Genomic DNA, 27,783 nt, shown 5'->3' on the forward strand with positions numbered 1-27,783 from the left:
CTGGATTTGTTTCGATAGATTGTCTCGTAATTACACAGCTTTGAATATATGTGTATATGAGTTAATTGTAACCATTAAATTTGTTACCAATTCTACTCTACTATGTATAAAGACAGAAGCACACATACTTCCACAAATCAGTCGGTAAGATAGGATATTTTATTATTATGACAGCGTTCCTAACATGTTTTATTGTTTGGTTTTAATTAATCTCTTCATCGTGCTTATAATAATACTTACACAATATACTATAAATAATAGCAGAATTATAGACTTATAAGTAGACTTACGTTTCTTATTACATATATTATCTATTTTGACATTTAACTATCAAAATCTTCGTATAAATTGGCGGTAGTTTCAAATTTTGAAATTACCGATAAAACGGTGTATAAATAAAAAAGAGAGAGAAAAATTAAATATTTGACGAGGTGCGGAAGAAGGAGAAGGAAGTGATTTAACGAGGAGGGTTCAGTGACATACATTACATCATCCCGCGTCGGGAAGTTTCGTCGATAAATCTCTTGTATTCGTGTATCGTCGGTGGAACATCGTACTCCTATGTATAGTAGTGTATTTACTAGTATATATCACAATCATATTAAACTATCGAAAGTACGATAAAAATGAAGGATATCGAGAAATTTGAATCGACTATTTTACATCGGTTATAGGCGTGGCTTAGTGGATAGAAATAGTTCATTATTATTGCGCGTGTCATAATTCTCTCTCTCTCTTTCTCCCTATTTTTCTCTCACTCCCGAAATAAGGAAAGAGAGAAAAAGAGAATAGATAGAAAGAGATAGAGAAACTTGAGATCACATAGAGAGAGAAGATTCCGTGCGCATACGTTACGCGCAGCGCACCTGCATCGGTCCAATCCAGTAGGAAGAAAAATTTCAAGCCTGTCATCAATCACTCTCGTCGTAGGACAGATAGACGACGAAAGTTCATTCGCTTGGCATCCATCCGATAGTAAGACGTTCGACGATCTCTTTGACTATTTTTCTTTTTTCTCTCACTCTTTTTTCTCTTTTTCTTTCTCTCTCTCTCTTTCTCTGTCTGTCTGTCTTTCTCTCTCTCTTTCTCTCCTTCTACCCTTCTTTGCGAACGGCAGAAAAAAGGACGATGCCCGCGAACAAGAGCAATCAGCTGTCGACGCCTCGCAAAGAAAAATCAAACAACGGATTAGCTGCAGGCAATTCGAAGAAGAAGAAACGCTCCTGCGTTAAGCATAAAAAACATTGCAAACAATATCTGGTGAGTGTGCGAAAGTCAAACTCGTTAATCTTTTGAACGATTGTATACATATATACATACATATATTATATACAATATAAATATATATGTATCTATTATGTGTATATATATATACACGATGATTGAGCCGAAGTTTCGAAACATTCAGTGTCCATCGTACGAAATTTCAACGCATGGAGGATCGTATTCTAAGATTGGAAGTAGCATGGACTAGCACCACAAAAAGCGCATCGAAAAAATGTAGTGACACTTTTCGGTTCCACTGTTGACCTTTTCCTTATTCACTGATCCTTTCTCATTATTCTTTTTTTTCCCCCTTTTTTCTCGTAATGATTGCACCTGCTACCGTTCTTTTTTTCAATATCGTCCATTAAACTCCTTTCTCTCTGTCTTTCTTTATCTAACTCGTATGTATGTACATACACACTACATCGTCGTATGATAATGGTATAAACCTTTAGCGATCGACACCGCAGGCTGATTGTAAGAGTGCCAGACTAGAATGCGCACGAGGCATGCGCGAAGCACTGATTATAATTTTATCACCAAATATAACAGGATACAGTGTGTGTCGTGTAATATATGTTTGATTTTTATGCGTAGTACTTGATATATGCATCTGTCATTTTATTTACAAATTTATTAATCTTTCGGTACAAGTTCGAAGTAGAAGAAAAATCTGAAAATAATAGGTTTGTCGTTTAACGTTGCAAAATTGCGCGCGATAGTGATTTTATCAAGGAAACCATTTAGTATTACTGACCGTATATTACATTAATTAATGGCTTTTAACGTGCTCAGAATAATTATCGTGATAAAATGCTTTCTGGAAAATTGATTTATTATATATATTGGCCTATATGTGTTGTATATCTCTTTCTTTTTCTCTTTTTTTTAACTAATGATTATTACAAAATACGAAATATGGTAAAATATGGCGCGCAAATTAAATAACTACGCTAGTAAACTTCACACCGTTTAACGATGTAGTAAATTCTTATAAATTAAATTAATATTTGGACTTTAAAAAAAAATCCATTTAAATATTTAAGTTGACAATTGATATACATTTTTTCAAATTCCCATCTCCTTTAGACCGTGAAATTTTATTTGTCAGATATAAGTCAATTTTTATGCTTGTAATAATTATTAGAAAAAAATGAAAAAAATCTTCTGTATACGACATGACAACATAAACAACATTTGATAAACAGACAATTGCAATGTTTTATTTTTTAAAAGGACCTATAAATAACCCGTTCCTTGAATCTTTGTAGTAATGTCCTTGCTAGAATTATCTTTTTAAAAATATTTTTACTTTTTAGGTTAGCACGATTTTTCCTTTTAGAGACAAGTATTTTAATGTTATGTTATATATATACGTATATATTTTATACGTATGTTAGATTTTTGCACTTGTCTCTTTAATGCACCTACATGCGTTGTGGCGATACTTGTACTATTTTATTGACCTCAAAAAAAAAAAAAAGTAAGTAAATATGAGATTGATAAAAGATATATTAGATATATTAACGTTTATAGAATATATATAATATCTGTATTGACAGTAATATTATATATATAAATATATATATATTTTGAATATTCTATGCAATTCTAGCTCTAGTGATTTTAATTTCGTTTCAATTGCAATTTTTAAACCTTAGATGTAAGTAATAGTATATTGATTTTTAAGAAAATAGAAAAAAGAAAAGAAAAATAGATTTTGCCAATTCAATAGATCAAAGGACGTCGTTGATTTCCCTTTCCTTTATGCTTCGCTTAGGTACATGTTTATATTATTGTGTGTTTCTGTGTATGTACACGTGGTGACTAAGGGTGTGTAGAATAACGATAGATGATTCCACTTCGACAGTATCTACTTGAACTACTTTGCTATTGTGTCTTGTGTAGGTAAAGAAATTAAAGAAGATCTGCTAGTTTTGTTACGTAAGAAGGTTTATCAAAGGTTTTGCTATTCTAATTATTAAACGAGTTAATTCGTAGCTGTAATCATGTTATAAGTTATAAATTGGATTAAATGGAGGATTAAAAATATGTAACGAGAATTTTTATGCAAGAGATTGAAACAAGATTTTATTACAAATTGCTTGTGTTAAATTCGTCGGTGATTATGGTGGGTAATCTAATTGTAAGTAAAACGTTAACAAAAAATTAGCTTATCGCGTAATTTGTATAATTAAGTCATTTCTATAAGCATAATGGCATAAATTAATATTATTAACATTTTTTGCTCAGATCACATTTTCATAATTAATAACTCTAATAAAAATTTAATATTTTATAATGATATATATATATTGGCGCGTGTATATACATCTTAAACAAATAAAAGATAGTTTACACACTTACGTGTAAATATACTGTAAAAGAAAAAAGAAATGAAGAGAGTTTCAGCAGTCTAGGACCTAGGCCGTAATCTATGTAGGGGGTTACAATCCTTATTGATTTATTCGTAGTAGACGTTCTATGCAAGAGAAATTTCGCTGTGAGCGAATTTATTCTAGAGTTTTAGTCTCGCCTTATACCCTCGAGTAGCTTAGTAGAAAGAGATCGATGAGAATGTGGAATTCATTCACATACACACACACACACACACACACACATATATATATATATATACACATATTGTATATATAGGATAGAGAATTGTTGTCATTCTGAAACTTGGAATAATTCCTTGCTGAACGATCGATTCGCATTATTCTATTTTAAGATCGCATGTTGTAAAGCATGTTTGTTTAAATCCAGGCCCAGGACTCGATCCAAGCCCAGGTAAGGGATAATTTCGTATGGTCATCATACGAAAGTATCATATGTTCATTTATAATTAAAAAATGATAAAAGGTTTCGCACTTGTGTGTATTTGTAACACGTGTCTTTTATTTTTGAAAACGAAAGATAAGATATAAGAAACGATCGTTTTATTATAATAAAATCTATTTAAAAAAAATATATTTCTTGGTAAATAAAAAGAAAAAAATGCACAAAATAAATAAACCAATTTTTGCTTATTTGCTTTTTTTAGTTTCACGTATGTATAATTCTCTTTCATAAAAAATAACAGAAAACAAGGTCTGATTTAATTACACGCGCACATCGTTGATAGGAAATGTGTCTACTATAAATTAGGTCATAGTTACACCTATATACGTACACCACACAAACGTATTCCTTCCGAGTAGCTGGTGGCCATCGAATATCACTCGATGGCCCACGACCCCGCGTCAGCTAAAGATGGCATCAGGTTACCGTTGCCGATCGTACTTACATTGTTCCCCGAAGTATTTTCGATCCAATACAATGGCATTTATACGTACAAAGAGAGAAAGAGAAAAGAGAGAGAGGGATAGAGAGGCAGACACAGTGCTTCGTTAAGCGAATATCGTCTTTTCAAATAGGGAGTTAAATCACATTGTGTTTCTCACGGATACAAACGCCAACGCTTCAAGTTTCCCATCGAGCTTTAATACTAATACTTCCTTCTTCGTATTGCCAATCACAAACTGAACGAAGAATTAGCGAAATAATTTAACGCGGATATCTTCTCACAAATTATTCGAACCGGTAATTAATGTAGTCTAAAGTAGTCGGGAATTTGTTTTTTTTGCTCGCGTTATTAAGAAAACAAAAATTAAGAGAAAACCTATCGGTTCGATCTTGAACGAAAGGCTAGAAGGAAAAGACTGCTACTGCAAATAAACGGTACGAGTGCAGGTGCACTCATGAAAGATAGTCAACGTTATAACCCCGCCTAGACATCGTGGCGCCTGGTACGTGACAGGATGTAAGGAAACTTAGGAAGGATGGGAAGGAAAAAGAAAAGAGAAGGAAAATAATTTTTGGTAGGGATAGGAAGATGAAGTTAAAGAATAAGATGAAGAAGGAAGAGATTATTCGAATGAGAGGCGGAAGTGATCAAAGGAAAATAATGGATGAATATTTCAAACGATATATATCAAAATCATTGATGTCACCCCATTGCAGATATTAATTGTGTCTTTTATGGGTTACTTCTATAGTGTATTGTCGAAGAAGAGGAAACCGAAGAGAAAGTTACAGTCAAAAAGGGGGAAGGATAGAGGAAAAGGGGGAAAAGAGAAGGATGATAAGAGGAAGTCGAGGATTAAAGGAAGACGCTAAAGGAGAGGAAGTAATGCAAGAAAAAAGTACAGGAAAGGGTGAAGTACCACCGTTCGTAATGATAAAACTAAAAAATGGTAATATTGACAACGGATAAGCCGGAGGCATGAAGCCAGAAATTCTAAGTAAGTGGAATAGACACAACGGACAACGGACAACGAACGATGATGATGACGATGAAGACGAAGGATGACGACGATGACGATGAGAACACAACGATGAGAACAACAACGATGAAGAAGTAAAAGAGACAGAGATAGAGACATGAACAAGCAAGCAAACAAATGTGCGATTTAAAAGGGAGCGTGCGCAAGAGCGTGAATGTTAGTGCGTGGAAAGGGGGTAGGAGGGCAGTACTTAAAAGGAAGGAAGAGGACTATTGCGAGAGGGAGAAAGAAAAAGGCAGGAAAAGAGAGAAGAGGAGAGATACGGGCAGTAGGGAGTAACCACGGGGGAGTAACGTTGCGGACTATCGACCCGGTACGGTTTAGCGCTTGCGCCCCGGTTACAACCCTCCTGCCATGACTTGATGGTGGTGGTGGTAGCCGTCTTGCCGGCGACGCGGCGCCCTACGCAACGTTGGTGCGATCGGTGGTGCGACGTTGGACCAGTGCCTCTCACGATTCCGTTCTTGCTCTGTTCGTCCCGTCGTTTCGTCTTTTCGTCTCGTCGTTTCGTCTCGTCGACTAACCTCGACAAGTCCTCGTCGTCGTTCTCTTCGTACGTGTTTTTCCTCGACGATTTTTCTCTTATTTTTTCTCTTATATTTTTTTTTCTTTTCTTTTTTATTTTACCCATTCTCTTTGTCTCTCTCTGACTCTTCTTGAAATATCCTCTCATGCAAGGATATCCTCATAGTCGTCATAATCTATCTTCAATTCGATTTCAAATGCATTAGTTTTGTAAAGTGATTAAAGTAACGATAAATAAGGTATCAGATAATCGATAAATTTCTTTCACTGTGCAATTTGTCAAAAATCAACCTTCGCAAATCTATTGGCAATCGACTGATCGATGAAATTGGCTATGTAATTTACGCATCGATCATAATCGCGATGGAAATGGGTGGTAAAACGAGTGAAGGAGGAAAGGAGTAAGAAAATGAAAGAGAGGAGAGAGAAAAAGAAAGAAATAGGAATAGATTTTGGGAAGGGGATAGAGGGGAGGGTGGGAGTTAAGAAGGCAAAAGGAAACCCTCGTGCTTAACGGAAAGACAGCGGAAAACCATCATTAGTGATGATCGAGTGACAGCCCTTAAAAATATTCGATTCGATACTTTTTTGTCGGTTTCAAATTGGAAGCTTTTAATATGAATTTTTGAGAAAAATTTATCGATCATATCCGCATTTGAAAATTGCATTTTTCTTTTCTTTGATAGTTCATAAAGTTACTCGAACGTCTAGAATATAAAAAAAATATATAATCAATCTTTAAATTTAAATTAAATTAAAATGTAAAGCATAAGTCTATTCATTTTTTCAATTTTTCCTGTCACACGGATCTATCACGACGATAACATCGGTGGCAATGACGACGATAATGATGATGATGATAATGTCAACGCTACCACTGCATTACTATGTTCATGGGACTCTGCTCTTAGAGTGGAGAATAAGAAGGACGGACTAAAAAGAGCACTTTCAAGAAGATAGTAAAGGATAGAAATACAGGAGGAAGAAGATAATAAAGGATAGGAAGGATAATAAGAAAGGACGAGAAGGAAAAAGGAAGAAAGAAATTTGTGAATCTTAATTGTGTATATTCTAACTGTCGGGAATATTAAACGGGAGGAAGACAACCTGGCCTGGCCCGTGGGCAAAATCGTCGTTTGTAACGGCCCCGTCGCTATAATAGCGGCCGTGTGTCACCATCCTTCCACTGCCCCATACACCGCGGCCTCATGATCGGTTCATTCTGGAACCTTTGTCGTGCGTGTCCTTCGATGCCGATTGACAAGGTGAGAAGAAAATCTACGAGCAAGTTTCTTTTGCTCGATCGACATTTCTAGGGCGGTGCTGGTGGTGCCGCTGCCACACCACCACCGTCGCCTACGACGATGGCGACAGCAACGGCGCCGTCAGGATACAGGGGAGGGGGAGAGTATTGCGGTAAAAACGTCTTTTTCCGCCTTCGCCGACGATGCTTTCGCGGAAAACCGAAGGAGCTTGGGAAATCGATCGACAGAGTCCTTTTATCGGGTGAATCGAAATTATATTCACACTTCGATCGTATATTCAAAACAAAATATTACATTTTATCAAACATTTACACTACATATGTATATAAGATTGCGTTTTATGTTAGCTATTAAATATTCAATTGCGTAGATTTTTGATTGGAAACATTTTCATGACGTATTAAAACGTGTGTAGAATATAATTTTGTTGTTTCTTCTTTCGTATTGTTGTTTCATTAACAAACAAACAAAATATATAAAAAAGTATGATTAGAGATGGATTATTATAAAATACATGAACGTGTACAATATAATTAGCACGACTGCATTGGTTGTAAAAGATAAGCTTGGTTGATCGATGTTATATGTAGTTTCGTAGTTAGATATTATTCGAAAGAATTATATAAAAATGTCTTGTTTAAAAAGAAGAAGAAAAGGAAGAAAGAAAAAAGAAAGGTTTGATAGTTTTGTTGTAGTTTTTTTTTTTGCGAGTTCATCGTATTTATTCGCAAGATATCGCCGCTCGATCGTACTCGCGCATGCCTGACGGAAATGACTATGCCGTTCGTACTATCGTACTAGACCGGCCCTTTATAGATACATTATAATTTTTAAACGATCTCTTCACGTGCCGAGCTCCTAGTTTTGCAAAGAAATTAATGATGGGTCAACGTAAAATCGAACGCCGAGAAACGTCATAGCGCCGTCCACTATGCGGACGTATGTCAAATATTGCAGGTGTTGCGTAATAAAAGCTTGCGCGTTGGAAAGTATGTGCTTTTTCTTTTCTTTTTTTTATTATTTATTTTTTCTTCCTAACTCGCGTGTCACGTGCGAACGTTAAATCTTTAAATTATATAGCGTCAAGTATTTAATTACAAATCAAGAGAAAATAAACGGGATAATTTGTCATAGTAATATAACTAATAATTAAGATTGTAAAGTTTATATATATATATATACATTTCTTTTACATTCCGAATCGTTCTTCATATCATGAAAATAATTTTAATTATTTGTTACAGCAGCTCCATTCGGAATACAGGAGCACGTACACATGGCACGAATATACAGGGCCGCAACAAGAGCATACGATTGTTCGCCGGGCGCCTCAACCACCACCGACGTCCAGTAAGTTCTATATTAGATATTAGAAAAGAAAAAGAGAAACAAAAAAAAATAAAATAAAATTAAAAAAAATAAACTCGAATATAGGAAAGACAATTAAACATTTTATAAAGCTTTTATCGTAATATTATAACAAAATGAATCGCTGGCGACGTGTTTTTGAATAAGCATAAAAACATTAATCTCATCATCGATAAACGTGAAATCCATGGCCTCGCTCAATATATTCATACATATGTCAAGATCAGTTCTGTTTTTTTTTTATTATCGGATGCGCTGAATATTAGAGAAGCTATTAGAGTGAAATGTACAATGTGTATATACATACATATATACATAAATAATTACGTATGTGTGTATGTAATATACGTACGATCGCCAGCAACAAATCGTTCGTTCTTCCGCTGCTACATTCCGCTCGCAATGAGGCTTCCCCTTCCCTCTACGGCCTCTTTTCCGATAGTCCGTTCTAAATCGTGGCTCTTTTTAAAAAGCCAACACGATTTCTCTCTCGTGTTCATTTATTTTCCGCATAGGTAAGAACTACTCTTACCCCTAAGTGGATCTCCCTCGCAGCAGACATTAGCAAACAATTTTTTTGTCGGCTGAGCTTAGCTCAATTTTGTTTGAACGAGGTCGATAGAGAATGGGGGAGGAGGAGCTTTGTTAGAAAAGAAATTAGCAAAAAAATTATAAAAATAAATAAATTAACAAAAAAGGAGCTGCGAAAAAGATTTCGATGCTCGGCTGTCGCATCGCTTAAATATATTTGAATAAAAACGAGAAACGAATTCTTACTAGATTTTATTTTCACATTGATATTTGATGATTAAAATTGTTTCTAATTATTTTATAGAAAACGTTATATTGACAATCCACGGATTCGTGTTTATGTATTTTCAGGGTTGAGATTAGCTGTATTGAATTCCTTTCTCTCGAAATCAACCAAAACACCCTTCCTCCCCCGCCCTCACGACCCCCTCACTCCCAGTCTTTTCTTACTGTACCCTTAAGGATGTTCTTAGTGGTTTTATTTCAATGTGTGCTACTCCTCGTGGTTATTTCATTATCGCACACGCTCTCCACATTGTGTCTGATCTTGATTCACTCTTACACCAAGGCTAAGATATTTTCTCTGCGATCTGTTTATCATATATATATATATATATATATAAATATTATATATGCACTTTTGAAAAATATAAAAACTATTTGAAAAGTCGAGGTTGTCTTTTGTAATATAAGTTACTGAGCCGGGGTTTGTCTATTTTTTTATACCTTTCTTTTCTAAGAGACTCTTCTTATTATCTTGTAATTTTGACCATTCACCAGTTCCTCTCACACAACTGAACAATAATAACGATATTATATATATATTATGTACTTATATACATTAGTTCTTTGCACGTTACATTTAATCGTATATCGTCTATAGTTTAATGTTTTTTTATCGATGTTACGTCAGCTCTTTGCCTTTAGTCACGAAACATAGATGCGTTTACTAATCCCAAAAAAATGGGGTTAAGATTGTTCTACTGATTGACGTAGAATTCTTACGGTCTCGCTTCTCCTACTTTGCTCCGTTACTAACTCCAAGGTACGCTGAAAATTTGTGTATGTATGTGTGCGTGCGAATACTTAATAGAAATATATTAACAAAAATGTTTTAAATAAAATTATTCAAAACTTTCTTTAACGTTTATCATTGTAATACTCTTTCTAAAAAAAAAAGAAGAATGGGACGAAAAAGAAGAGAAGAAGAAGAAGAAGAAGAACGGGAAAAAGAAGCAGAAAAATTTTCAAATGAAATTCGCTAGTACATCGCGTGACATCAGGAATTATATTATGACTGCGGTACTTCCGTTTCCGCGTTGAACTTTACGTTCGTTCCTTTATAACTCTTCGTTTCGGTATGAGTGTTCTTCCAAATTGTCTAATAATAGTTGTTTGACCATAGGTCAAGAAACAGAAAGAAAGAGAAAGAGAGAGAGAGAGAGAGAGAGAGAGAGAGAGTGAGAGAGTGAATACAAGACATAAATAAAACAAAACAAAAAATCATTAAAAAAACAGTAGAGAACAGTCCCAATTGCGAATTTTTATTACAGCCAAACAGGCGAACGCAAAACTGCAGTCGGCGAAGTCAACCGAGGACGAGAACAGCGAAGGTAAGATTAACCGATCGGCGACATTTGAAATCCGTGAATTATTATTTTTCTTTATTTCGTTCGTTATATATATACATATCTACCTCAACAAAGGCAAGCATCGCCTTTCGCACTCCTTCTTTACCTAAAACATCTACACACAACCACGTTATTTTCACGTTATTTTTATCCTTCATTTTGTGTCCCCACCCTCCTTATTTAATTTATTACATAAGCGAAGACGTGTTAACAATAAAATACTCAATGAAGGAAAGCTTATATATATATGTGTGTGAGGAATTTTAAATATTGAAAATATTGATCACATATTTTTCCTGGGGCCGGACAATACCAATCTTTGGATACGAGACATAAATAAATTATTATGCGAATATATATAATATTACAGTCATGAAATATTAGAAAAGATATCGTCATAAACATAAATGAAAACAATCATATTGCTTTCTTTCATTGGTTATGCAAAACTTTTCATTTAATTTAATGATAACCTTGCTGCTTAAGATCCCATCAAGCTATAAGTATTTAATTACATACCTGTATGTATATCGTCCTATTTTATGTTCTTTCTAAGAAGAAAAGTAAGCGCATTCTCGAACAGTCGTTATATAGGTGATGCTTTCGATATACATATGTATGTATGTATATACTACGTAATCCGCACGACACGAATCCGTTCGTTTCATGTCAGCTTTGTCTAAAACTCTGATAGAAATTTTGGATTCTCTCTATCTATCGACCTAAACTTGCAATTATAGTAAGACGAGACACAAATATAGGTTTGGTTTAAGAAATCAAATATAAGAAATAAATACACAGGCTTTGGCTGGATTTTGACCATCGAACACACACTAAAGAAAAATCTTTCTCACTCATTTTCTTTATTCACATAGGTAGTGCAAAAGAGCTGTTATCCGACGTATATACATAAATATAATATTATAAATTAGACTTTTTCCTAAAGATAATATATTTTCCTATCGTCATTTTATGCTTGAGACATATTATCGTCTTATTGCTCTCTCTCTTTAAAAAATTTTCGACCAACTTCAATATTGTGCATGTTTATCCTTATATAGAATTTATGTATGTAAGAATGTTTCATGATATTATTATTTTAGCGACTCGATTTTGTTTATTTCTAAGTTTAAACATTTATCGTTCCCTCTTGCTCTGCTTGAAATTTTATCGATGGAGCTTATGCGCCTGGAATATAAAGCATGATTATTATACTCATTTGTGCACGACCGCAGTAGGGTGGCGCATTAGTAATAGCCCGCAGGTATTTACATGGAATAAAAAAGAAAATAAGTGAAAGAGGATAAAAAAAAGAAATAAGAAGAAAAATAGCGCACGTTTCAATGCTCTAAGTCCCATTGAACTATCCCTTGATAAACGTCGATCATTAAGCGCACAATTAAACGAAACAATTTACGCTCTCTCGCTGTCGTGCACCAGAGATTGGAATACGAAAGTCGTCCTAGATTGAATTTCATTCTAATGAAAATAACGTATAGATACTTTATATACTCTGACTAATATTTTGTGTTTTAGGACCTACCTTAGAACCGCCATTGCCAAGAAGAAAGAAATGTCCGGAATTGGCATACAAGACTCACGAATTTCTTCCGGCAGCGGATGGCGGTGGCGTGGACGTTATAGATTCGAATCTAGTAGCTGATAAAGTTCAGGTAAGTTCCAGTATTAATTATTTGTTTTTTGAGTAAAGTATATAGATATGTATATATATGCCGTAATTGAAAAATATGATTATAGGAAGTAACAAGCACGGTACCAACTAGTCAACTGAGCAAAGCGATATCTCGTATCAGCACTGAATACCGTTTACAATTCGCATGGCCTAGACGACCCCAATTAACGAACGGCGATGCAGGAGCACCGATTATATCGACGGGAGCATCCTTAGGTGCTGGTGGACCTCCACGAAAATCTCTCAGTATGGGAGCACTCAAACAGGGTATTGTACCTTCTGGTCCCGCGCCAGTTCATAAAAAAAGACCTGGAGATGTGGATCACAAACGGGACGGTAAGTAAGTCTATCGTTTATGAATTGATATATTATTTCAGTCAAATTTTTAAATAATTTTTTGATGATTTATATATAAATATATATGTATGTATATATACGTATATAGGTGTCCAAGCATCCGAATTAGAACCATTGGTAGGCGGGACAGGTACGGATACAATCGATGGAACGGTTCTAGAAGGAGATGAGCGTGAAGAGGATACATCAGATTTAAAGATAGCGTTCAGGTCAGAGACTCCCGCGACTTCTTTTTTATATGACCCTTTTTAAACTTAACTTACAACACGATCGAAGGATTAAAAGCACCTACGACGGTTCCGATAAGTGTGATGAAGTCACGATGAATTACCTTCTCGATCGATAATCGTATCACATGCGTGTGCCTCATCAGCTACTGATTATTTACAGGGGTAGAAAATCAGGGGGTAAAACCGTAAGGATATCGGGAAGTGACGATAAAGCGGCGAGCAAATCGCAAGAGAAACCATTCCCTACGGCTGAGGTGATCGAACTAAGACGACTCGCTGACGAGTACAAGGTAATTCGCGTAAATCGACTCAAAGGGAAGATTCATTTCATTATCTATTTGTTTGTTTCTCTACCTTTCTCCTATTCCATGCATATTATACATACATTATAATATCATAACATACATGTATACATATAATGCAAACATTGTTTTGTCTATCTTTTGATATTCTCCAATTGGATACGAATGATATTCCCCAATGTGTTAAATCCTTTCGTTTGTATAGTCGCGTGTTAGTTTCTACGTGGGTGTTCGTCCGCACGATTGTCTTTCGTAATCCAAACGAATCCACGTAAATTCCTCCCTTTTAGCGAACAAGTGAGTTTCTAGTCTCGAGTGATATTTGGTCGTATTTTTATTTTATTTTCAAATCATCGTCTTGTAATCAAACATGCATGCAATTGAATCGATACTATAATAAGTTTTTCATGCATCCTACCGATTTCTCTTTATATCCTTCTTGTAAATTCGATTGTATATACATATATACCTTCCCACGAGCATGATCTATCTTTAGTATCCTCGCAGGGTCCGCGATCATAGATTAGAATCGTTAGTCTCGATGCACTAAAGGACGCAGCAGATGATTGCTTTTGGTTTGCGTTAGCATCGTGACTGGGGTTGCGGTCTGACAGCTGAGGATGAAGCTTCCCTGTGGAAACGAGTCTCCAGTAACCACGCTCTCAACGCTCTGTCTCTTGCCAGGCCAGTAAATCATTCATCATCGTTATTCGAAGTTGCATTGTCGCATTCATGTCGTTTGCTTCACGCAAAACGACTGATCCCCTCCCCCCTTCTCTTTATGTTTATTTCATTATCCTAGAAAAATTTCGGATGAATTTCCTCTGACATTAGTTCAGTGATTTCAACGTCGTTTTTTGTTTCGTTTTTTGATTTTTTAGTTTTTTTGTTTATTTTTTTTTTAATTTTTAACGGAACGATAAAATTATTTACTTTCATAGGAAGGTTGCTCCTGATATCTCATTAAAATGTTAGGATCTTTCATAGGAATCGATGAAACATTCATAACAACAACGATAATCGCGATCTTTATAGCTGATGCTGAATACAAAGAAATATTAATACATGTCGTTACAGTTCGCATCTTCGCACGAGTTCTGTCGTAGTTGGTTTTCAATTCTTCCACGTTGTGTTTTATTGACAATTAAACGTAATTATTGTTAACGAGCGAAAATACATTGTCTTAGATAATAATTGAAAATAAATTTAGATCGGTGACAAAGGAGGAAAAGAACAAAGAAAATACGAGGAAAGTGACCCCGGTTATAGCGATGATGACGATGCCGCCAGCAGGTAGACCATCCTCAGTTCAAGCAAGACCTATTCATGGTACACAGCAAGATGATTTGAAATTGGTATGTATATATTTAATTGGATGAATTTGACGATGATTGGAAACGAAGATCGTTGAAATTATTTGAATATTTGATAACAAAAATTAGAATTAATTGAATTATTGTCTATTACCAATATAGGATACTGAAAAAACTGTAGCTCGCGCGAGAAAAGATTTCTTGATCCGTCATCACCTGGATCGTACTACTGGTGTAGGTAAGTAAGTAGAGACGCAAACCGCTAATCTTACTAAAAGAGAAAAAGAAAATGCAGAACCTACGATGTGCTCGTCACGCGCAGGCGACGGTGCACTACTCCCCTCTCCAACGAGAGAGAAGTTGGAGCCCGTAATACCGAGACGACGCGAGGAATCGAAAGAGCACCGAGACGAGATTCAACCAAGAACGAAGTCAAGTCCTAAGAACAGTCCACGTACTGGACGTTCCCAGAGTCTTGGACCTACCGTTACCGAACGTAGATCACCGAAACGGCAACCTCCACGTGCACCATCTGTGACAAAGGATATGAAGGTATTTTTAAAATGTCATTACTTATTTTTTCTATTAATGTAGGATGTTCATAAAATGTGGTCAAAACTTCGAGGGATTTGTTTGTAAAATTAGTTTTTTTTTTCCACGAAGTTCACGTTTTGGGATCATCCTATATAAATCGAGCGTGTTTCTTCATTTTCGTTTAATTTTCGTTTTCGAAGGAGAAAGAAAGAGAGAAGGAATTTAAGGATAAAGATAGAGATCAAAAGGATAGAAGCGCTGAAATCGAGAGACAACGACCAAGTGAGTATTATGATACGAATAAATAAAACGTTCTATTATTGTGTCGTATTGTTCGAACGAAGAACGTGAAAAGAGATGATATTCTTATAAAGTCGATAAACGTTGAACGAGCTTTAAATTGAGAGTAGAATTAAAATTTCTAGTGACAGCGGAGCCTCAACTGAATGGCGATGCAACGGGAGGTGATTCAAGCGTGGCATCAACTCCTCCATCGCAAACTCGTGTTATCTCAGCTGGTGCTGGTACTTGGATCGATGATGAACCAGTCGTGAAGAGTCCACCAGAGCCAACGCGTGTAAAATCGCCAGAACAAATGATTATGCGCTCTCCTGAACCGGTTAACTGGACAGTGCCCCTCGATACTGGGAAGACGTTTACCGTTACACAAAACGTCAGAGAGGGTAAGCGAATGCGATAAATGATATATTTACAGATCGATATTCATTATTAGAATGCATTAAAAAAAAAAAAGAAAACAAATTATAAACAGAGAAAATTCTTAAAAGTCATTGCTATTATTTTTATAATGTGTTAAGGAAGGAAAAAAAATTATAAAAAAATATACTTAGTCCAATACCTAAATTACTACACAAAGATACTTAAAAGGAACTTCATTTCCACGAAGAGCCCCTAACGCGTCCTCATAGTGAAGCAAAGACGTGGGCACCGTCCTGCGTACCGTCGGCACCGCAATCAGCACCTCCGGAACTAGCGGCTCAGCACAAGTCGCAGCATCATTCTCAACATTCTGGTTATAAGTCGCCAGAAAGTGAGAGCGTCTCTCTTGGCAGTTTCGGTGGAATTACCGATCAAAAGGAGGACATAGATTCGGGACGTGCAAGTCCTTGTTCGTTGCCGACAAAGGTGGAAAATGTGTCCGTTGGAGAATCCGTGATCACGCCTGGTCAAGACGAAAAGGTGAACTAATATGCGTAATTTCCATATAAAAGTTTGATTCTTTTGAGATTTCTGAACGATTGGTATTTATTAATAGAAATCATACGATGCTGGTGGAGAACAGGACAAAGGAGAAACAGTGAAATCGATAGGTAGTAGCAATATAAAATGTCTCGAGGACCCTATGTTCGAATTAGAACGTAAAAAGATCGAGTCGGATGCACCTACGACAACAACACCAACAACAACGGCGACGACGACAACGACATCGGCGTCGAATTTATGGCGTGGTCCGAATGCAGGTAGCGAAGGAACTGCAGGAGGAGGTGGCGGTGGTGGTGGAGGTGGTAGTAATGGAGGTGGAGAAACAGGAACGCCTATCAGCAGCACCACAACCACCACCAGCGCCACGGGTGGTTATCATGTGTTAGAGGCACCGCCAGTTCAGATGATACCAGGTACGGCTCATCGTTCTACGGCGACCGATGTCTTCGAAAAAGCACGAAACCGCTTCGATAAGTTCTGGGGAAAGGGTAGTCCCGCTGAGAATTAGAATCCTACGAATTAAATTAGTAGCTATGACCGCGACAATGAATTCAAAGAGGAGGGGAATACGTACGTGCAGAACGAGAGCAGAGTTGTTCATGAGAAGTGATCAAGGAGAGGGAGAAGGTGGGAAAAAGGAGTTTGTTTATAAACTTCCAATGGAGTTCCTGACATCAACAGCTATCCCGTCGTTTCCTTCGTTCGTAAAACGTTACAAAAGTTCAAACGCGCTTACACATGCGAGCACGTACAATTATTTAATCATGCAATTGGAAGCTATTGTAGATGGAATAGATATATCAGGTTTTTGTACGAGCGTTAGAAAGAATTCAAGACTCCGAAGAAGGTACATTTTTTATTAGGAGATAAGAGATATAAACGAAGAAAGAAAGAACGAACGAACGAACCAACCAACCAACCAACCAACCAACCAACCAACCAACCATTAGATAGAATCCCGATTTAATGGTTATTGCTGTGGAAGAAGACAGTTAAAGAGAAGAAAACGTGCGAGCGAAAGCAACGGCAGGATCGCAGATATGGATGAGTATAAAGGCTTTGAGGATTCCTTTCGGGATTAAGTTTTCGAAACGTTACAGTTCGCGTCTCTCATATTCGTTAGTGTGTTATATAATATAGCCGTCACGTGTGAGTGACAACACCGAACAACATCTTGTATCGAGATCCATCATGTAAGTAGACGTTGAGTGTCTGAAGGATAGGTATCGATGTCGTAAAGTTCTGGAAGCTACGTGCGGATACATATAAATTATAAATTGTACTGATATTAAATTCGTCGATAATGATATTTTCACGTACATAAAAATCAATATCACATTCGTGGTAACCGTATGTATAATATAAATTTGTTCTTTTATATACATACATACATCAGTATTGAATATTTAAAGTAAATGCAAATACTTATACGTAAACGTACGAAACTTCCTTTACGTTAGATTCAAGTAATCGCGAAAGACCATCCCGTAAAAGTGCCGAGAGGCATTTTTTTTGTTTATCTTTTTGTTTTCGAAGTGCTTGGAGAATTTTAATCAAGAAGAAATATATATATATATAAAATAATAATAAAAACAAAAAAAGAGATAAAGAAAGCACGTCGACTCGACTGTTAAGAAAGACGCAATGCAAGGCTTGTCATGCACCACTCTTTTTAGAAGCAAAAAGAAAAAGGTACATAGCCTTCAGCTACTTCATGCGTTTTATATTTATAAAATCTAAAAACACAAGGATACACGTTGTATATGTATGCGTATGCACCGGTGCATATGCTTAAAGGTGTGTTGTTGTGTGTGTACAATACATACATACGTTTGATATACACATGACTGCACATCTAGATATGAACTAATGCATATGCCTACAAATGTATTGTTGATGTGTAAAATACATATGTTCGGTATACGTATGACACACGCATAGAGGATGCATGTCGTGCAAGCGCGCGCGTACACACACACATACACACATATATATATACAGTACATATATAAAAAAACATAATATAAAAGAGAAAAAAATAAACACAGGTAATACACGAATAACACACACGCGTGTTATATATATATATATATATAACACAGATATACATGCACGCGCGTTACTGAAAAGAGAACGACGAATAATTAACATTCGGAGAAAAGTCCCGCAGGCAACTTCGGCAAGTGGAACTACCTCCTTAGAGAACGCGTCTCAATCTTTTATAACTATATTCATGAAGAAATTTTTCACGAGCTTACTCGTTACTCCGATAATTAACTTGCTTCGTAGGAGAGAAGAAGAAAAAGAAGAAGAAGAAGAAGGAGATGATGACGATAACGATAACGATGATGATATAATTGATTATAATAATTAATGATTAATAATAACGATGAGAAAAAGAAAAAGAAAAAAATAAATGAAAAAAAATTGAAGAAAATTAATGGTAAACTAAGAATAAAATAATTCCCGTACATGCTATAAAGAAAGATTATTTACCGAATATTTAGTATCGAAATGAATGAAAAAAAAGAAAAAAAACGAAAAAAAAATAAGATATGATCTTAATCCACAAGTATATAACGGTGCATTGATATGTATTACCTTGTACGGATGCCGACAAAAAAAAATGGAAAAAATACAAAGAAAAAGAAAAATCATTGAAATAAATACAACAGTTCGTCCATGTATGGTTCGTTACGTCGCAGAAAACAAGCGATTTATTTCGCGAAACAAGCATAAGAGACCCTCTTTTTATTGCTGAGTGATATTTTAAAACCCGCGCAAGGGTTTGGCGAATTTAATAAGAAAACAAATACGCCGGCTACGAGAATAATTCAATTATTTCGCGCGCAAAAATCGAAGAAAAAAAAAAAGATATAATATAACTCGAGAACGTAGGGAACGTTGTTCTTCGATCGTCCGCATGTGTGCCCTATGATTTCTCTCCTTTTTAATACGAATATTTTTGCTAGGAAACAATATTTCAATATATAATACATTAGAATCGACGCGAGATAAGGTTTTTGTCTTCGTAAGGAAAAAAAGAAAGAAGAAGAAGAAAAAAATTATGATGAAAAATAATAAGATAAAGAAAAAATGGGCAGCGGGCTAAAAAAATAATTGGTAATTGGTGCTAATCGTATTGAAGGAAGTATCATCGAAAGTATCGTAAAGAGGAGAAGAAAAAGAAGAAGAAGAAAAAGAAAAACAAAATGAAAAAGAAAAAGAAAAAGGGTGACGATAGGACACGATTCTCTCTCTCTTTCTCTCTCTCTCTCTCTCTATCTCTCTCTCTCTCTCTCTTTATCTATCTCTCTCTTTCTCTCTCATTGTGAGATAGTATTCGCTTATATATATATTTGTTGCAAAATGACGAGAAATTCTAGGCCCGTAAGAAGAACGTTCGGTGAGATACCTATACATAAAAAACGTAATAATACGTGAAAAAAAGAACATGAACAAACATATATACATACATATATACATACATACATACATAACACACACACACACATATATATATATATATACACAAACGCGTACACATTTAGTTCTTTAATTTCGTTCAAACGAATATTTCATCGACTGTGCGCTTTCGACGTTGTCTGTCAAGGATAACGCCTATTGTTTGCATATTTTTTATTAGACAAAGATTAACCTCGAAGACGAAGAGGCTAATGAACTTTACCTAACGTTAAGCGATAAGCGAATATACGTAAGTATAATACACAATGGCCAGGATCGAAAGCGAGAATTTTCGTTTGTAGGATCGTCCGGACGAAGCAGCTCTCGAAATTTAAGTTTTGAAATAATCTAAGAAAGGAAACAAAAAAGAAAACAAAAAAGTACCTCACACAAGGACCCTTTCTTTATCTCCTATTTCCCCTCCTTCCTTCCTTCCTCCCTCCAACTTCAACAACCCCTTTCCTTCCTCACACGCTTTCTCTCCTTCCTACTCCTCCTTCCTCTTCCTCCTGATATTCACATTTTTTGTTTGCGTTTAAGGACCCAACCCTAATTCCGCAACCCTTCAAACCCTCTTCCCGCTTTCGAAATATGCACGCGCGTTTACACGATACGTCGGTAATACCACACTCCATCCAGATTCACGTCCAAAGACAACCAATCGTACTGAAACAGCATAGCGATATAGTGATAATGATAATAATAATGATTAACGATATAATGATAATGATAATGATAAAATGATACTGATAACGATAATGATAATGGTACTACACAAATAAAAACCAAAAAAAAAAAAAATAAACATTACAAACGAAAATAAAAAAAGAAACAAAAAAAAACATATTAACGTAGAAAACAGAAAAGAATTATTGGTGGAATGAACCATTGAAACAACGGTAACAAAATGAAAAGATTAAAGAATGAACGATATAATGAATAAAGCTGGAATGGATAAGAAATCATCAAAGTATGTTAATCACATTAGGACGCAGAAACTGGAAGACAGTGTTTAGAACTGGCGATCGTTGACGATGTCGATTTTGATCTGTAAGATCTCGTTACTTCCTTCGAATATATATACAAATATATATACTTACATGCATACTCAATGTATATTTTGAGCTGATTATATTATTATCGATCCATTTAAATTGGGGATCGATTATAACTCGTATTTATTATAACGATATACACGAATACACACGCAATGTGATTTAACGTTAAATTCAAGAGAGGGAAATATATTATACAAAAAACAAGATCTTACAATCAGAATATCGGCATCGTCGTCGACCGATTAAATCGATATAAAATATATACATAACATACGTATATAAAAGAAAGAAAAAACATCATCCCCTTCTCTCCTCTGAACCTCCCTCGCGATAACTTCAAAGAAAAAGAAAAGAAGAAAAACAGGACAAAAAAAAAAACAAGTAATTACTATTACACAAGAATAAAAACGAATGGCTAAAAATCTCTGCTATAATAGTTTTTTTTCTTTTCTATAATTGCACCAATTTAACTTCGAAAACTACGCTTTTTCTGCGACCCACCCTATACATATTATTATCCTATATCTATTTCAAATCCACAATTCTCCGAAGAGTATAAAAGAGAAATCATTCCAATTTCTACGATTGTAAAGAATAACGTCGTGTTTTTTAAAACTTCATTTTTTTCAGATTGTCTTGAAGATTGATTCTTCTCATTAGATTTCAATTAAATTGCATCATTTTGTAGATAATATGAAATATAAAATAAATATAATTTATTTTTATATACTTTTTTGTTTCAAATATATATATTATATTCTACAGTTTAACTAATACATAAATTGTAAGTTTAGAAAATTATTATTATCCGACGTTTATTCTTTTACAGCAAAAGAAATTATGTTCTCGTACCAAATCATAAAGCATCCTTAAAATAAATAATATTTCTCTCCTCGATATACATACATTAAATATAAATCAGTAGCAAGCTGATTATTAATATATAATATATGTGATAAGCGATGAATTATTCCAACCAATAATCTTGTAAGGATGAGCGACAAGGATTCACATATACCTAACATATTATTCATTGCTACCACAAGAAACTAAACTAAACTAAAATATAAATTAAAATAAAATAAAGTTAACTAAACTAAACTAAATTAAATTAAATTAAATTAAATTAACTTATAAACGTATAAAAAATTAATGTCAAAACAGATTTATCGGAAACGATGGTAGATCGATCGAGAAAGCCAACGTCTTCTCTACGAGGTTTTGTCGCTTTTCGCTCATCAGTTTTCTTAAGAGTCGTATAGCTTCATATAAACGTTTAAAGCGCTAAAAAATATTAAATAATATCTATATATGAGGTGTAGCGGAAACAAATAATAATATGCGATGAGATCAACAAGCAAGCAAGCAAGCAAGCAAACAAGCAAGCAAGCAAGCAAACGTGCGAACGAGAGGAATGGAAAATGATCGAAAGAAATAAATTATTTCAATAATTTCATCGACTATTGTAAAAGAGAAGCATTGATATTACTAATTTCGTTTGCAAGAGACAAAAAAATAGACCGTGCGCTTTCACCTCTTGTTTGAAGAAAAAGAAAATGATGGAAGGAGAAAAAATAATATATACCTTAATAGATGCTTGTTTATATGGCATATGCTTGTTCCTTAAATAACCGAATCGAACACACGGCACGAGTTAAATAACAAACAAACAAAATAATCCTAAAATTTATTAAGGATAAAAATAATACCCTTATTCCCAAAAAAAAACAATTAATAAAATAATATGAAAGAAAAAATTAGATGTACGGCACTACGAAGGTACTATTACATTCACGGGTTATAAATAAAATAAAATAAAATAAAATAAAATAAAATAAAAAAAGGAACGAGACGAACGAATACGAGAAACGTCAGCGCATGCATCAGATATATGAAAGAGCCGTAGCCGTTGAATTATTATTAAATATAATTTTTCAATCCCGCGCGTAAATTCGATTACGCACAATAACACACACGAGGTACTACTATATATTTATTGGATTAGTCTCGGACAACTAGAAACGATATAATTAATGAAATAAATCGACGATTCCTATAGAAACTTTTATGCGACAATACGTATCATTTTTTTACGGATTAACAACAACAAAAACAACAAGAAGAAAAACCATCGTACGACTACTAATGGATGGATAAATATTTCGTTGCACAATTTTCCACAGGACTATATGAACGAAAAAAAAAATAAAATAAAATATATATAAAAAAAAAAAAAGGAAAATGAAAATAAAAATGAATGATTGAAATTTCGACGCCATGATTAGTAGAGACGCTATTTAAGCATTAGGTAAATACTTTTATACGATTTACGAACGTATCTCTCTCTCTCTCTCTCTCTCTCTTTCTCTCTTTTTTTTTCTCTTCTTTCTCTTTTCTTCTTTTTTTTCTTTTTATAATTCTCTTAATTAACGTTAGAATATTTGAGTGAATGTAATAGCGCCTTAGCGTGATTCGTAATTAACAGACAGAAAGAAAGAGTTCGAGTGTACAGATCGGATCATGATTGAGAGTCAAAATGAAAACGCAATGTGTTCTTTTTGGCTGATTTTCGTAGTTTGCATAATTATGTCGCCTATTATATAAAAATGCGTATTCTTCCTCGATTTGTCCGATCTGCACCGCGTTACATATCGAAGGCGCATCTCACACAAGTTCGCACTGCCCGTCCAGATCCAATCTAAACTTTAAAAAGAAAAGAATAATTGTCAGAATATAACATCCATGATCTCTTTATTCCAATCGTATCTCTTTAACATCAGATAAATGAAAATAATATAATACAGATAAATAATGATGATGCTCGATTCGACATAAAATTCGATAGCTCTCTCTTTCTCTTTCTCTATTTATTATAATCACGTTTATTATTAAGCAATAATAATGCGTTTAGAAAAAATCAGTTTATTTATATATTATATATTATATATTATATGGGCCGCTCATTTGTTAAATTGATTAACCAGTAAACGAGACAAAAAAGTTGTGGAAAAAAATGGCATCACTTTTTTATACGTAGATCATTTTAATTTTTAAATTTGTACGGCGATAATTATTGAAAAATTTCGTTAGATTATATATAAGAATATTTAAAATAATTTATTCTATTTAATATATATATATAATAATGAATTTCTTGAGATTATTTTTTGGAGTATTAAAATGATACGCTGTTCGAGTAAATTCGAAGATGCACGTTATGAGATTTACTCCTTAAAATAAAAAGTAGATCGTTAATAAAGTTATATAATATATTGCGATATTATTTATTATTCAATGACTATTTTCTCATTTGGTGTTGTTAAGCCTAATAATTAAAAGAAGTTTATTTTTAATCTAAAAAGTTAAACATCAAAGAAGGCTCTCTCTCTCTCTCTCTTGTTAGAGGCCATTTAGGCTGTTAAATTTTTTACAAATTCTATAAGTCGAGTTAATCGCTTTTTGCCTGTGAACGGCTCATATATAAACTAAAAAATAATTCGTTTCTGTGAATTAAGTGGAATAATGAAAAACAAATGAGTGAAATTTATTTTAAAATCAAGGAAAGTTCCTTCACGCCAAATGAACATGTAAAAAGATCGTTTGTATACCACGAACATAAATTGAGCCAGTAATTATAAAAATTGTGATTGAGAGAAGTAAAAAATTATTTTAAAAAAATACAATTTATTACGTAAATCGTATTCGACCTAATTATACGAATTACGCAATAAAGAAATTTTTGAAAATTTTTTACTTGTTAGATTACAAATTTTCATTAATCACCAATTTAATTAAGAAAACTCCGAATGTTTAAAATATAAAAAAAATCACGCATTTCCTCTATGATTTGTTAAATAACATACTTTTGTAAAGTAGACATGCGTCTGAGAGTTAACGTAAATGTAAAAGGGTTAACAACGATTATATCTCACGATCGATGAAATGAAAAGAACAAAAAAATAAAAAAACGAAAAATAAAAAGAAAATGAAGTAGAAGAAGAAGATGGTAAAAATAAAGTCGAATGCCAATTAAAATTCAGCGAATGCGGGCTGAATCTTTTATTGTTAAAGCTAGCGAGTTATAAACAAATTTCTTATACATATTATTCAGTTTCGAGCTTTAGCTCTTGAGAGAAACTTTACCACTTTGTTGATAAACACTCTTGGGGATCATGTGTTCAAACGTCCAATGTTCGTCATTATAATTGGAGAAGAAGAAGAAAAAAAGAAAAAGATGATTAAGATGAACGAGACTTCGATGCTTTCATTTTCACACGATTTACGCTTTCTCTGTTACACGAAATCGTGTTACGATGTTAGCAGATATCTATGTCATATAGAGAGTTCCAATATTCCTTGAATATTTCCCCCCGTGCCTACGACGTTAAGTGATCGTGCATTAAAAAATATAAATAAACGATTTTTCGTGCAGATGGGACACACAACGACAACACAGACCATTATTATACATTTTTCAATACTCGTCCCACGGGTAGTAAACTTTCTTACCAAAAGAAGAAAATATAAAAAGAAGAAGAAAACGATAGGACATGCGTTATAAAAGAAAAATACGTTAAATAACTTATTTCTAATGTAAAAATCGATTGGATTGTATTCTCTACGTCCCTCTATATTCTTGGTTCTTTTTTTAATTATTAATTTCTTTTTTTATTAAATGCGAATACCGTGTCAGTGCGTCATTACACACCGATACGTTTTCCCATTGAAACATAGGCTGTGAATAATCGAGTATGCAGATGTAGCGTGTATACGGAGTATGTGTTATAAATCACACAATTTAAAAAAAGTAGAAAGAAAATTTGCATCGTCGACATACATAAAGCCCCACTACGCTTCCGTACAAAGCTCGAACGAATGATTAATAAAAGATGAAAGCTAAATTATTCGCTGGCTAAAACCAAATGCAATTGTTCATTCGAACGAATAAAAAAAATACAAGAAAATAAATAAATAATGATTACACACGGTCGCAGGAATTTTGTTCTACTATATACGCTTTAAGATTTTTTAAGCGGTGATATAAGAAGCGGACGTGCAAAATTAAATGGCATTTCGATCACTCGTCGAAGTACGAAAGCTAAATTAATTCATTCATAAAATAAATTAGTGTGTTCTGTTCAAAAATCATATATGAATTATATGTACGACATTCTAATTTTTTGTACAATAGAAAACAAATCTCAATGCGCGCTTTAAAGCCATACGAAAAAAAAACACGACTGTTCGACCCTTTCTAATCTTTAAATATATATATATACATATATATATATTAAGATTTCCTGATTAATCTGCATCCTTACTTTATATTTTCTCTGTACCGATGGTGGTCCAACCATTTCAGTGCATAGTCGAAAATTACGGGCCTTTGAAATAAATCGGCGAACGTACACAGGAGGGAACCGCAAAATTTTAATCGATACTATAAAGAATAATAATAAAAAAAAAAAGAAAAAAAAAGATTTTGGTTGTTAATTGTTGTGTAAAATTTCGCTTAAATAAATAAGCTTATCACATTCTTTTCCCCTGGACTTCAACGAAATTATAATCATCATTACGTTTAAAAATTACCTTTGAAAATAGATTTTTTCTCTCTCTCTCTCTCTCTCTCTCTCTCTCTCTCTCTTCAACATTTAGAATATTATATCCTTATTATTTTTCTTTACTTCAAAATATAGTCTTTTAAAATCATTAGTTTATATAATATTTACATATTTTAATTTAATAAAAATAATAAATATATAATAAATAATGCTTTTTTTATTAATGGTGTTAATTAAATACAATTGAGGTAAGAATATTAGCAATATACATCAGTCTTTAATACAAACTTTCAATAGATAATATATTTACGGCACTATTGTATAAGAAATATAGTTGCATTATATTATATATATAGAACTTTACAATAGAAAAATCCTATAAATATATAGCAAGAATTTGTAAAGATTGAATTATTAGTAACTTTAAAATAAGATAAATTTTAATAGATGGCTCCGTCATCCATATTATCTTCTTCATCATCGTAACCTTCTCCATTATCAAAATAACTATTTACGTAATCAGTTCCTTCATCCATTTCCTCATCTACTTCGTCTCCATCTACACCCACTTCTTTCTCTTCTTCTTCTTCTTCCTCTACTTTTTCTTCTTCCGATTCCAATACTTCACCTTGTTGATTAATCTCCTTTTTCTCTAACTCTTGTAATTTAGATTCTACATCAACCACTTTCTGTTTTTTCTTAGGCACTGTTGCTGCTAAAGCTTTTTTTCTACGAATAGAAGATGGTTTTAATTCTTCTGGTATTTTAGACCAGTCATACTTAGTTTCATAGCTACTTTTATCCGTCATCAAATCTTGAAAACGATCTGAATAACGTTCAACATCTTTCTTTACTTCAATAGGTCTCACATTAAAAGAAGATTCTTTTAAATATTCGGCAAAGTCCCTTTTCAATTCCAATAAATAACTCATTTCATTAGTAATGGTAAAAGGCAATGGCTTATACTCTAATATAGGATATTTTGGTGGAGGTTCTAAAGATTTATGCATCATAGCTTCAGCTTTAGTAAGTCCTAATTGTTCAAAAGTAAAAGACATAGAACCTTTTCCATGTCCTCTTCCTGCCATGATTAGAAAGTTCTTAGATAAATAATATACACTAATATGAAATTAAC

The 27,783-nt window shown here is 34.0% G+C and overlaps 2 protein-coding genes and 1 long non-coding RNA gene across 17 annotated transcripts; 1 reads left to right on the forward strand and 2 right to left on the reverse strand.

Moving 5' to 3' along the window:
* Positions 1–3: 3 nt before the first annotated feature.
* On the forward strand, positions 4–22,930 carry LOC107063875 (uncharacterized). 15 transcript variants are annotated; one of them, XM_015316008.2, is made up of 16 exons: positions 8–144; positions 1,118–1,260; positions 8,626–8,731; positions 10,834–10,893; positions 12,448–12,584; positions 12,670–12,940; positions 13,050–13,170; positions 13,352–13,481; positions 14,080–14,177; positions 14,704–14,848; positions 14,969–15,044; positions 15,129–15,358; positions 15,541–15,622; positions 15,751–16,023; positions 16,248–16,540; positions 16,617–22,930. In XM_015316008.2, the coding sequence occupies exons 2-16, from the start codon at positions 1,129–1,131 to the stop codon at positions 17,070–17,072; spliced, it is 2,610 nt and encodes an 869-aa protein (XP_015171494.1). In that variant the 5' UTR covers positions 8–144; positions 1,118–1,128; the 3' UTR covers positions 17,073–22,930. The 15 variants fall into 15 exon arrangements, with proteins under 15 accessions (XP_015171500.1, XP_089028293.1, XP_015171502.1 ...); XM_015316007.2 differs by lacking the exon at positions 8–144 and adding an exon at positions 843–975; XM_015316012.2 differs by lacking the exons at positions 8–144; positions 1,118–1,260 and adding exons at positions 5,992–6,144; positions 7,028–7,381.
* LOC149032653 (uncharacterized) lies at positions 2,135–4,569 on the reverse strand. Its single transcript, XR_016176471.1, has 2 exons — positions 4,439–4,569; positions 2,135–2,732 (listed from the first exon to the last, which is right to left on the reverse strand). It is a non-coding gene; the product is annotated as an uncharacterized LOC149032653 (long non-coding RNA).
* Polr3G (RNA polymerase III subunit G) lies at positions 21,117–27,736 on the reverse strand. Its single transcript, XM_089172176.1, has one exon. The coding sequence runs from the start codon at positions 27,734–27,736 to the stop codon at positions 27,089–27,091; it is 648 nt and encodes a 215-aa protein (XP_089028302.1). The 3' UTR covers positions 21,117–27,088.
* Between the last annotated feature and the right edge of the window lie 47 nt (positions 27,737–27,783).

The sequence above is a fragment of the Polistes dominula genome, unplaced genomic scaffold (assembly GCF_049000335.1).
Source record: "Polistes dominula isolate Pdom_NZ unplaced genomic scaffold, Pdom_raw_medaka contig_73, whole genome shotgun sequence".
In the NCBI taxonomy this organism is placed as follows: domain Eukaryota; kingdom Metazoa; phylum Arthropoda; class Insecta; order Hymenoptera; family Vespidae; genus Polistes; species Polistes dominula.

Coding starts and splice junctions, on each gene's coding strand:
- LOC107063875 (XM_015316008.2), top strand. CDS start 1,129: ATGCCCGCGAACAAGAGCAATCAGCTGTCGACGCCTCGCAAAGAAAAA. Junction 12,941..13,049: donor TGTGGATCACAAACGGGACG/GTAAGTAAGTCT, acceptor ATACGTATATAG/GTGTCCAAGCATCCGAATTA. Junction 14,849..14,968: donor AGCAAGATGATTTGAAATTG/GTATGTATATAT, acceptor TTACCAATATAG/GATACTGAAAAAACTGTAGC.
- Polr3G (XM_089172176.1), bottom strand. CDS start 27,736: ATGGCAGGAAGAGGACATGGAAAAGGTTCTATGTCTTTTACTTTTGAA.